The sequence below is a fragment of the Brachyistius frenatus genome, unplaced genomic scaffold (genome assembly GCF_029030835.1).
Source record: "Brachyistius frenatus isolate BFR_SWC_R1_liver_20210118 unplaced genomic scaffold, ASM2903083v1 Contig_87, whole genome shotgun sequence".
NCBI lineage: Eukaryota > Metazoa > Chordata > Actinopteri > Embiotocidae > Brachyistius > Brachyistius frenatus.
Window position 1 is genome coordinate 1,030,443 of NW_027210686.1, and position 13,130 is coordinate 1,043,572.

The 13,130-nt window shown below is 41.7% G+C and overlaps 1 protein-coding gene across 7 annotated transcripts in view; it reads left to right on the forward strand.

The window, feature by feature from the left end:
* nsfa (N-ethylmaleimide-sensitive factor a) overlaps positions 1 to 13,130 on the forward strand; it is a 41,460-nt gene that overhangs the window by 13,136 nt on the left and 15,194 nt on the right. For all 7 annotated transcript variants that reach the window (XR_011311391.1, XR_011311390.1, XM_069709883.1 and 4 more), the window contains 5 exons: positions 6,267 to 6,352; positions 9,979 to 10,078; positions 10,204 to 10,243; positions 10,866 to 11,032; positions 11,129 to 11,242. Coding sequence is in view for 5 of the 7 variants with exons in the window: in XM_069709883.1 (XP_069565984.1) it covers positions 6,267 to 6,352; positions 9,979 to 10,078; positions 10,204 to 10,243; positions 10,866 to 11,032; positions 11,129 to 11,242 (507 nt within the window). In the remaining 2 variants the exon portion in view is untranslated. The remainder of the gene's footprint in view (positions 1 to 6,266; positions 6,353 to 9,978; positions 10,079 to 10,203; positions 10,244 to 10,865; positions 11,033 to 11,128; positions 11,243 to 13,130) is intronic.

Genomic DNA, 13,130 nt, shown 5'->3' on the forward strand with positions numbered 1-13,130 from the left:
TGACTCACAACTTTAAATAGTACAAATGAAGAGAGACCAAAAGCAATAAAATCTGCTTTCTGATATTCAAATAAAATGTTTTGGTGAAAAACATGTCTGTTTCCGTTCAGCAGTAATGTAGATAGAAATTAACATAAACAATGAATAATTACTTTATTAATTTATTAATATGTTATCAGGTAAAAGTTAGTCATGTGCAATCACAATGTTACCGTCATCAAGTCTGTAGTAGTAAATGTTATTAATCACATTCTGGTTCAGATGTTTTTCATTCATTCAGTCCAAAGAGCTAAAACAACAAAGTGTTTTGCTGAAGGAGGGTTTTTATTTTTACCTGTGACCTCACTAATATTTTTTAATTACTGTTTAAAGCATTAGTAATTGATGCATTAACTATTGGTAGAAAAAAAAACTTTAAAAAAAACAACTATTAATTACAGCTTATAAACCCTTTATAAATAAAACGGTACCCATATATGCAGGTCTGGAAAATGTTCAATGCGATCAAACAGGACAGCAATAGTATTTTTGAAATGTTTCCCCTTAAAAACACATTTCTGCTGTGAACACAGAAGACCGGGAGTCACGTTGGGATTATTAGATGGTGAAAGTCTAAGAATTTGGTTTCTATATGAGGAATTCCTGTGATTGGAGACTTTCAGGTTCCTAAAGGGAAGATTATCTTCATTTCACCAGTGTGTTTACATTCAGAGTTTAGATCCAGAGTTTAGATGCAGAGTTCAGATCCAGAGTTTACATCCAGAGTTTAGATGCAGAGTTTAGATCCAGAGTTTAGATGCAGAATTTACATTCAAAGTTTAGATGCAGAGTTTAGATGCAGAGTTTAGATGCAGAGTTTAGATGCAGAGTTTAGATGCAAAGTTTAGATGCAGAGTTTAGATGCAGAGTTTAGATGCAGAGTTTAGATGCAAAGTTTAGATTCAAAGTTTAGATGCAGAGTTTAGATGCAGAGTTTAGATCCAGAGTTTAGATCCAGAGTTTACATTCGGAGTTTAGATCCAGAGTTTAGATGCAGAGTTTAGATGCAAAGTTTAGATTCAAAGTTTAGATGCAGAGTTTAGATGCAGAGTTTAGATCCAGAGTTTAGATCCAGAGTTTACATTCGGAGTTTAGATGTGGAGTTTAGATGCAGAGTTTAGATCCAGTGTTTACATTCAGAGTTTACATTCAGAGTTTAGATCCAGAGTTTAGATTCAGAGTTTAGATTCAGAGTTTTCCATCAGGACGTGTAGAAACCACAGCCGATGCAGAACTCTTCAGGAAGGCTGAATCTTTATCTCACACACGATGGCCTGATTGAGCCCATCTAAGCCTGTGTTTTACACTTTCTGCACATCATCTTGAAAGAAGAATCTTGCAGTTAGTTGCTGAGTTGTTTTTTTAGTTGTGGTTCAAATTAACATGCAGAAATATGGGCCAACCAACTGGGAATCGAACCGGCGACTGAGCTCCTAAAGGCCCTTCAGCCCATGTGCTCTGCCCTCAGCACTCGTACATCTGTTCGCCGGCCTCCTGCTGTAACTTCCTCGGTATCTCTGACCGCTCCATCCAGCTCCATCATCAGGGCAACGTTTTATTTTGACTAAGTTCCTGCCAAACTGATCACCTTTCGTCAGCCTCACCTGTAACTTGTGTTCAATGCTAATTAACTAGTTTGCATACAAACAAATTCGTATGAAACAACGTAAAACACATTAACCCTCAGCAGCAGCAGAGCAGCAGCACGTCAGATGCAGAAACAGGTTTATGGGCATATAGACACAAAATTCAAGCTGATTGATGAAACAGGAGAAGATTTGTTGTGTCAGATGTGAAAGGGAAAACCCTCAAAATGAAACCTAAACGATTCCCATACAGATTCATTCTTATTGATTGTAGCTGAGGAACATGATGTGTAGTAAAGTTGATCATGATCCTCCACCTGCCTGACAGGGAGCTGCAGGAGTCCTTCTGACTGATGTGAGATGCACAAACAAACACATCATGTCGCCATGTCTTCATGAAAATATGCAGATCGACAGGTGATGAGCAGATTATGTTGAAGTTTCTAAGAAGTGCAACCAGGTGGGTTTTCTTTGACAGCTCCATAGCTCCTCTACTTACTGAAATATTCTACCTCCTACTTCTTTTGTTTCTCCAAAAATGTGATAGAAAATGTGATGTGCTCCTTCTGCTCAAGTTTCAGGTCAATGTTTAAATTGTATGTTTAAAAAAAGGCACAACTCACGGATCAGAAACACAGGATGACTGCACGGTGGCAACAAAAGTGCAGAAACAAGAAAAAATATTCAATAATCTTTATTGAGGGCAAACAAACGAGTGTGTTTCAACCATAAGACGTCTTTATAGGTCACATGATTGACGTGATTTTGCAAAAGAAAGCTTCAGAAAAAAAAAGCTGGTCTGAGGATCTTGTGTCTGGATTTTTTTTTACCAGAGGACAGTTTTTGTACCAGGAAGTGTATGAAGATATTCCAGCTGAAATCAGGGCCCATCTCAGGTTGACCTTCACAGGTCAAGAGTTGGACTTGATTATACCACCAGATGTGTTCAAACATGTTGTATCTATCTCATCATAAGGGTTTTTATTTTACATTTATATGCTCAAAAACTGCATCTTAATACACACATAGTAGGATTGAGACTGGATCCTGGACGCCACACGTATGTGACCTTTTGTTTTTTTTATATATATATATTTATGTTAGAAATCCTGGGCACCGACAGGATGCAGATGCAGAAAACCGTGGAACGCTTTTACAATTTATGTTCCAAGTACTTTTGCTCCTCGCTGTCTTCTCCATCACATATCCACCTCTGTCCCTGATGGAGGACATGTGTCCCATCTCCATCACCACATCCTGTTTTCATCATGTCTTACATTTGTACTCTCTTCCTGAAGGGTTATTGTTTTTCATTCCTCGGTTTATGGGACACGATTTTTCTACCAGAAAATGAGTTTCCTTGATTTGATAAGATTTGAGATATTTCAGATTTATTCCACTGCAAAAGTTTCAAGTATTGAAGATGCTCTCAGTTAATTTTTTAACTAACCAGTCAATTTTGTATTGCTCAAGAAATGAAATACAATAAGTACAACTTCAGTTTAACTAGTTAACAGATTGTCACAAATGGTTCCGAAGGATTTTAAATCTACACTGATGATCACTTTTATATGAATTATTATTCATATAAAAATGTATCTATTGATCAATTGTTTTTGAAATTTCAAAGTTCCCTCATACGGACAAACCCACTGACATTTATCAAACCGCTGCGCCGCTTCCTTCAGCTCTACGAAGCTTTTACAGGATTTTGTCATGCGGTGTTTTGGTTTTATGGCCTGCAGTTGCAGCAGAAGAGCAAACATGCAAACATGGCAGTTTTCTCTCAGAGCTTAATATTAAGTCCCAGTTCACCCACAGTCTGTCACCTTCTGCTGTTTATACAGTTAATAGTTTAGAAAGCTGTCTCTGTTTTAATGTCTTATGTTGCTGGATTCAGTGATCACATTGATTCCACCTTTTATTTGTCACTGATAGGAATTTCACTCTGTCATTAACAGGCAGTTCACTTTAAAGACACAAAGAATGAGGAATTTTGCAATATTACATAAAAGTACATGGTGGCGGCTGAAAAAAGGACAGAAAGGAGCAGGAAGACTTTGTCTGCAGTGTTTTAGGAAACTGATTTGTCTGTTTCTACTTCTGGCTTCTACTCACTGGAGATCACTAATGCATTTTTGGAGCAGAGATGAAGTCATATATTGGTTACTTACTTAATTTTTTTGACCTGGATCAGGAATTTTGCCATGAAACCATTTTCTCCAAATAAGGGGGTTTAACACTTAAGCTGCTAAAAAGCGCTGCATTCATGTGCTGTTCTGGCTCAGGATCATACAGCTGATCTCAAGTTGTTGCAGCAGCAAATGTGAATAAATGTAAAAGTTAAGAGTTCACAGTCGCATCTGACTATTACTGGATGTTTGGGGACAATACAGATACCGATATTTGGAAGTACTGCAGCATTAATCACCAAGTTTAAACGATTCCAAAATGCTGCAGCTCGTCTAGTCTTCACTGAAAACGTCTCAAAACAACTCGTGTTACTCCACGTTTTACTGTCCAGTTGATCACAGTCACGGCTCAGCGACTCATTAAGTAGCTACAAAGGTGACAACTCACCTGAATTTCACATTTATGAGTTCACTACAATCTGCAAATGAATGAGCACTAATCCTCCCGTCACTGAGAGAATAGAGGGCACTTATTGAAGGTTTCTCCTTCATCTGCTGTAGCTCGAATTGTACTTCACTTCAGCATCCTTTCCAATGATAGTATCGCCTCTGCTCTCCTCAACCTTCAACCACCTCCAGTAGCAGGTACTTTTCTCTAATCTATTTTCTACTGCAGAGAGTAGTCATGACACAGCTGACGTCATCTTCAAAATCAACAACGAAATGACCTCTCACTTCTACACACACATTTGTTTTACTTTAGTTAAGTTTGGGTTTTTATGACTCCTCTAAGGACTTCAGTCCAACAAGCACAGCACCTCAGGGTCGAGCTTTGCTCTGAACCACTTCATTGTTTTCAGGAAACACATATCACATATCAACACAAGACCGGCTTCAATAGTAACACTCACTGGATGCAAAAGTTCAGAATATCTGAAGAAAGGTTTATCAACCTGTACTTCCAGTGATGGAGGGACGCACACAAGCCTCCCAGATTGTACACTTCAGAAGATGGAGAGCGGCCATCGTACCGTGGGAGCCGGTGGTCCTCGATGGAGGCAATACTAGAAATAATAGTAGACACCAGGTCCCATTCAGGACAGTGGAAAACCAAAAGAAAGAGAGTAGAGTTGAGCAGAGTTCATGGAAACGTGGGTTTGGAAGATGCTTTGGACAGCGTGTGTCAAATGAACGGTTTAAGTGACAGCCATTGACCTCTAAACAGTCACCTCTACATCTCTGGTAACGACTGGAGCTTTTTGAGGGAGAAGTTTCTTAACTGTGTGACGGCAGACGAACGTGTGAATGAGTGAAACATTTCCGTCGAAGCAGAGCGGTAACTCCTCCGTGTCCACAGCGAGTGATGCTCTCATGTATTTACTGTGAAGCCTCGCTGGAACACATGAATTCAACCTGTTGGTGGTGCAGTAACCTCTGCTGCCTCTGAGGGACGGGGACATTCAGCCCGATAAAACAGACAGCAGTAAAGCCTGATTTACCATCAGAGGCTCAGCCTCCTTGCTTAATGCAGTTACCATGGTTACCACTTCATGTGCACTGGAATTTCTCTACTGTGCTTTACTTCTGTGCTGCAGACACGGTTGTTCTGCAAAAGGCTTTCAATGTGTCGAGATGAGAACATGTCCGGGTGTTGGTTCCTTAGATGAGCAGCAGAGATGGTCCGACCGAAGAGAAGATGAACTGAAGTGAAGGATTCGTACCTCACAGCACATCGATGAATACTGTAGAGGACAGTCAGACACAGAGGAAATCCCAGTCACATGATTTATCTCCTGTCAGATAAAACTGAACGGTTTAGGTTTTTTTTAAGTCTGAAACATGATTGGCGGTCTGTTTGTTTCGGACCATCTGGTGACACTCTGCTCTTAAAGCTATCAGCCTCTTCATATCTCTGCTTCATCACTTCCTTTGGGATCGCTGAAAGGTTGCCGATTTGAACTCTTCCCGTCTGATACAGAGATTATTTTCTCTTCAGGCATTGCTGAATCTGTTGACTGGCTGTTCAGCTCTGCAGAGGCATTACTGTCTTTTCTTTCAGGGCTAATATAGAGAAACGATTTAGTGTGCAAGCTTCGGCCGTCTGCTTCTTTCAAACCAACAGTAAATGTGAAAAATCCACCGAAACTTTGTGAACTGTTTCCACACCTGAAGTTACACACTCTTCTTCATCAATAATCGTAACCTTTCTTTTTATAGATTATATGAAAATGCTTTTTCAAGGACTGAAATTCACTTTAGTTTATTCTGTGTTTGAATCTTCTAAATGTTCATAAAGGGTCTGACTGCAAAAACAAATTAGAACTTCTAGGCTGAGTTTTTGTGCAACAGCTTTGGTCAGTCTTAATTTTTCCTCCTGATTTGATGTTTGCAAGCTCAGAATTAATGTGATGTGAAATGTCTTGCAGTAAATTAAACATTCCCAACATCCTTCAGACGTTCTTCATGTTTTCGTCCACTCACTCCTTCTCCTCCGTTTTTATCTCTGCAGACCATGCAAGCAGGCCGATGCCCGACGGATGAGCTGTCGCTGACTAATTGTGCCGTGGTGAGCGAGAAGGATCTGCAGTCAGGACAGTAAGTGGTCCTTGTTGTCTGCTCGTCGCTGTGTTTGTCAATGCGAGCCCACAGCTGGGCCTCTGTCCAATTGTCTGTCCAGACACGGACCTGATTACCCATCACTCATCCATCTGATGCTTCAAATTACACTCTAATGATGATCATTAAAGCTGTAGCACATTGATTTAAAAAAAATGAAATACATTAAATAAAACTGTTATTTTACATCTACCACGTCCTCAAAAAACAACAACAACAAAAAAAAGTAGTTTTAATGTCTCTTTTCACTGATCTGATCACTGATCAATAAACACTAAAGATTTTATCAGTGAGTTAAACTGACGAGGTCAGTTCAGTGAACGGCGAGCCAGCAGCCAGTTAGCTCAGTGTACAGACTGGAAACGGGGAAACCGTCTGGCTTTGTCCAAAGGCAACAAACAAACTGCCTACCAGCATCTCTAAAGTTCAGAGTCTAACATTTTATGTCTTTGTGGTTTAATCCTACAAAAACTCAAGTGTACCTTTACACAAAACCGAGCCAGCTGCTTCCTCCTGCGTACAGTCGTGCTCACCTTCAGACTGAAGCTGGTTATTTACAGACACGTCCAGACTTTCTCATCTAACTCTCACAAGAAAGAAAATAAATGCACTTTTTAAAATAAAATAGTACAAATATTTCTTCAAAGTTCCTGTCCATGAAACCCCGAAAAACTCATCTGTTTATCAAAATTGCAAACTTAGAAGTATTTTACAAATAAATGCCTTAAAGTGGCTTAAATGCAACTCTGACTTCTGCCCTCATTCAACACCAGCAATGATATGAATATGCAAATGGACTCCCGCCTTTATCTCCTCCCGCCTTTATCTCCTCCCACCTTTATCTCCTCCCACCCCTCAGCCACTCGCCTGCAGCTCGATGATATGGAAAGCCCTTCCCCAAATTTGATGACGTTGGTTCCTTACGTACGAAACACTGGCTGTGTTGGTAGTTTTCAGACTGTCGTTACAGTTTCAAAGTGAAAATACTCTTTTTTGACTTTTCACTGCGTATTTCCCTCGTATGTCTCGTAGCAGATAAAAAAAACGCCACATGGATGTTAACCAGGTAAAAACCTGATGATCACTGGAGAGGGTCTTAGAAACCAAACACTGAAGTCATTGTTTGGGAGCTTCTTTTTCCTGTAAATTAAGGTTGATATGTTATCCACAACTTGCTAAATCAATTACGTGGTTGCTAACAACAAATCCAACTGTCTTCGGATTACATTTAGTACATTATTCATACTATATACATATATCACAACCAGGAATACTTCGAATCTACACAAACAAGTCGCTGAAATAGCCGAGGTAATTTAATTATACAAAAATCATGTTTACTGACCTTTGCAGGGTTTCTGTGTTCAGTTACTCCTTCAAACATGGAAAATACCTTTTAACTGTTATTCTCAGTAATTAATTAGTGTCATCACATATTATATAAATTATTATATTTGTTATACACGGCTCAAAAAAATAAAGGGAACACTTAAACAACATCCTAGATCTCAATGAATGAAATATTCCAGTTCAAATCTTGATTCATTTCATAGTGGAATGTGTTGAGAACAAAATAACATTAGAATGATCAACGGAAATCAGAATCATTATCCATGGAGGTCTGGATTCAGAATCATACTCCAAATAAAAGTGTAAAAATCAGATCACAGGCTGATCCAACTTCTGTGGAGATTCCTGAAGACAAGTCCAAATGAGTCTCAGTAGTGTGTGTGTCCTCCACGTGCCTGTATCACTCCCTACAACGCCTGGGCATGCTCCTGATGAGACCACGGATGTTCTCCTGAGGGATCTCCTCCCAGACCCGGATCAAAGCATCGGTCCACTCCCGGACAGTCTGCGGTGGACGTGGCGTCGGCGGACGGAACGAGACACGATGTCCCGGATGTGCTGGACTGAATTCAGGTCTGGGGAACGGGCGGGCCGGTCCGGAGCGTCGACGCCATCATCGTGGAGGAACTGCTGACACACTCCAGCCACATGAGGCCGAGCATTGTCCTGCATCAGAAGAACCCAGGACCCGCTGCACCAGCAGATGGTCTTCAACGGGTCTGAGGATCTCATCCCGGGACCTAATGGCAGTCAGGGTACCTCTGGCTAGCACACGGAGGGCTGCGCTGCCCTCCGAAGAAACGCCTCCCCAGACCGTCGCTGACCCGCCGCCGAACCGGTCCCGCTGGAGGATGTTGCAGGCAGCAGAACGTTCTCCACGGCGTCTCCAGACTCCGTCACGTCTGTCACATGTGCTCAGTGGGAACCTGCTCTCATCCGTGAAGACCGCAGGGCGCCGACGGAGAAGCTGCCGATCTCGGTGTTCTCCGGTAAAGTCCGGTCTCCCCGCACGGTGTCGGGCTGTGAGCACAGACCCCACTTGTGGACGTCGGGTCCTCGTACCGTCCTCATGGAGTCTGTTTCTGACAGTTTGAGCAGAAACATGCACATTAGTGGCCTGCTGGAGGTCATTTTGTAGGGCTCTGGCAGCGCTCCTCCTGCTCCTCCTTGCACAAAGGAGCAGATAGCGGTCCCGCTGCCGGGTTGTTGTCCTCCTACGGCCCCCTCCACGTCTCCTGGTGGACCGGCCCGTCTCCCGGTATGTCCTCCGTCCTCTTGACACTGTGCTGACAGACACAGCAAACCTTCTTGCCACAGCGTGCATTGATGTGCCATCCTGGATGAGCTGCACTACCTGAACAACTTCTGTGGGTTGGAGACACCTCATGCTCCCTCTAGTGGTGAGGACACTGGCAAAATGCAAAAGGGACCAACGGTCATCCAGAAAGGACGAGGACAGAGAAACGGTCTGTGGTCACCACCTGCAGAACCGTTCCTTTATAGGGTTGTCTTGATAATTGCCTCATTTCCACCCGTTTGTTCCATTTGTACAACAGCAGGTGAAACTGATCCTCAATCAGTGTTGATCCGAACTGGACAAGTTGATTTCACAGAAGTGGGATTGATTGGAGTTACATTGAGTTGTTTAAGTGTTCCCTTTATTTTTTGGAGCAGTGTATACACACATACATATGTGTATGTATTATATTATAAATACATTTATAAATATTATTCATTCATGTGTGTGTGTGTGTGTGTGTGTGTGTGTGTTTGCATTATTGTGTCCCTGCCACAGTTTTATGTCACTGTGAGATGTGCTTGTTTTTGCACTCTGCAGCTTGTTCAGCTTTGAAACCGTCGTGTGTCATCGTGTTCGTCGTCTTTTAATGTGAAGCGAGAAGTGTTATTCATGGAAAACAGTGATGGGATTAAACTGCTGACAAACAGCACAGGGAACAAACAAAAAAGAAAGCATTCAGAAAATAAATTAAGGATACTATTGAGCAGAATCTTTTTTGATTCAATTACCTTGTTTTTTTTTTAGCACAGAGACCAAAACAGAGCAAAGACACTGAATATTGTTTGGTGTCCAGACACACTGCTCCAAATGGTTGATCATTTTGCTCCCTTTCTGCACGTGTTTGTAGATTGTTTTGATGTTTTCAAGTTGCCAAAAAATAATGAATGCAACATTAATGTAACTCCATCAACGAGTCACATGCTAGCCTTAAAAATAAATGAGTGTGTTTCTGCAGACACGTGACCGTGAAGACGACACCCAACCACAAGTTTGTGTTCACTGTCAAGACCCACCACACTGTATCAGCTGGAACCATCGCCTTCAGCCTGCCACAGGTACACACACACACACACACACACACACACACACACACACACACACACACACACACACACACACACACACACTGTTGAAGTGTTGTTGGTCCGATGCTCAGGCCTCATTTCTTTCTCTCCTGTAGAGGAAATGGGCCGGTCTCTCCATTGGCCAGGAGGTGGAAGGTATGAAATCCTCTCTTTGCTTCTACCTGGTTATCTATATAAACAACAGATGTGCTGCTGTGATTGGCTGTCCACTATAAGCCCCACCCCTTCAGTTTCTCTTGCTGTGCTCCTCAAGCTTTCATCTTTCTTTAAATACTTCCTACTTGATGTCAGACAGACGCAAACAACAGCATGATTCTAATTATTAGCAGTTAACGTTCCCTTAGTGAGTAATTATAACATGAGAACGAGCCAATCAGGACCTGGTCAACCTGTCAGGAGCTTTCGTGTTTGTTTGTGGTTTCTTTTTTAAAAATGTAATCTTTAATTCCCAAATGTAATTAGTTATATGCTGGTTAATTAGCTACATATGCTAATTTGTTTACAACAAAGAAGAACAGTTTTTCCAAGTTTGTTAGAATTTTGTTTTTCCATATTTTTTAAATAGTAAAATAAATAAAATCTTTATTCATTTCATGAAGGGTTAAATGTAATTTTTCTCTGTACTATGAGACTCTAACCCGTGCTGGTCCAGTCTCAGCAGCTACATTCATGTTCTTATGTGTTAGTTTTCATGTTTGTATTTCCAGAGAAAATTCTAATAAAATGTTGATTCTTCACCCGTCTGTCCTCCCTTTAGTGTCCAACTACAACTTCGACAAGTCCAGGCAGTGCATCGGTGCCATGACGATCGAGATTGACTTCCTGCAGAAGAAGAGCACCGACTCCTCCGCCTACGACTCGGACAAAATGGCTGCAGAGTTCATCCAGCAGTTCAACAACCAGGCTTTCTCCGTCACCCAGCAGGTGTCCAATCACATCCTCCAAGCTCTCACATATACATGGTGATGTTGCTCTGCAGCTTGTTTTTTGAATCGTCCTCTCGTCTCTCTCGTCTCACAGCTCGTGTTTAGTTTCTGCGACAAGCTGTTTGGTTTGATGGTGAAGGATATTGAGGCCATGGATGCCAGCATCCTCAAAGGAGAACCGGGCTCTGGGAAGCAGAAACCACAGAAGGTACGATCCTCAGATCCATCATGTACTTAACAAAAGTAAATGCAGCTTGTGTTGAAGAGTCTCTGGGTTCTTCTGCCCAGGAGAGTTTTATTGGTGAATGATGTCAGGCTGCTGTTGGAAGTGCCGGCGGTCCTGATCGGCCTCTGCTCTAAAATCGTTTCACTCCGTAATTAAACTCTGGAAAGGCCGCTGGAAATGGAATTTGCTTTTGAGAAATGAAATGTCGTGGATATCATCTGGATCCGTGTTGTATTTAGGTCATAAAAAATGAGGGCAGAGGACATTACACATAGTCCAGTGACACTCATGATCGAATGTATGCACACCACACACAGTGGATCACATCAGAGGATCATCTTCATCAGTGGATCACATCAGAGGATCATCTTCATCAGTGGATCACATCAGAGGATCATCTTCATCGGGAGGCTGTAACTCACACACTCCTCTACCAACCTGTGTCACTGCACTAGTGAAGAACATTCAGTTATTACATTCATGCTCATTATTTAAACATGCGCATTAATCAATATGGTAAGATGAAATGCACTCTAAACACAGAGTAACTGCAACAACTGCTTCACTTGACTTCAAATCTAAAAATGTGACAGACACAAAAACACACACAAAATAAAACAATACAAACATTAAAATAAATTCCTGGTTCAGGTGTACGTGTGCATTTCTACTGTCTACCAGCACACACTGCTTGATGCTGCTGAGCATCTCTTGGATGCTGGTCGTAGATATAATGCAAATTATATTAAATTGACAGCAACTACTACCGTAAGGACCTGATTTACTAAGATCTCAAATAACGGTACTAATTTGTGTTTTCCTTCCAAAAGTTTGCAAAAATTTTTTCACCCGTTTTGCGGCTGATTTACAGAGTAATTGCGTCACTGATATCAGGTGCAAATCTCCGTATTTAAAAGAGGGTTTGTGTGTTAAAGTGATTCCAGCAATAGAAAACAGAAAGTCAATAATGTAGGAAAAACAAAAAGGAGAAAAAAGTCTTCCTAATAAAACGTGGGTAAATACAAGAGGAGGACGGTGGATGAGATCCTCTAACAAACAGAGATCAGCAGGTCCAGATCTTTCTGTGATGAGCAGCTGATGTTCCATTGAGTTCCTGGAGGTCTCGTGAACCTGATGAAGCTACCTGTGAATTCTGCAGGACTCATTCAGGATGTGACAGCTCACCTGAATAACAGGACTGGAGGGAGATCCAAGCAGAGATACGCTGGAACCACCCAGAGGCAGCAAAATGCTGAGTCGGAAGAAGTATTTTAATTGCTGGTATTTATTGGCTCCTCCTTGTTGTTGGCTGTCAATCATCATTCAGTTCATTCAATAACTCAGAAATATCATCGCTGACAAACGATATGTCTGAATAATGTTTCCCTCCGTCATCAGAAATGTTTAACGGGTGTAAAACCTCGTTCTCTACGTATTCTCTGGTTTCCTGCGTCTCCTTCACAATAAGAGCAGCCGTGTCTCCTTCACAATAAGAGCAGCCGTGTCTCCTTCACAATAAGAGCAGCCGTGTCTCCTCCACAATAAGAGCAGCCGTGTCTCCTCCACAATAAGAGCAGCCGTGTCTCCTTCACAATAAGAGCAGCCGTCTCTCCTGATGTTCATCTGATTAAAACCTTCAGTCGTACTAAAATACACAACAATCACTTCTCCTGTTTCTACTTCCAGGTTCAGTAAATATCGTTGCGGGTGATAAATGGTTCTATTTGCATGTTTCCTCTCAGTATTTTACACCTTCAGGTAGAAACACCCAATATTACATATGATGCAGGCGAACAGGCAGAAGGGACAACGTGTGTTAAAGTGTACATTTGGAAGATGCAATCCTCGCTGCACGTCGTTGGTAAATCTG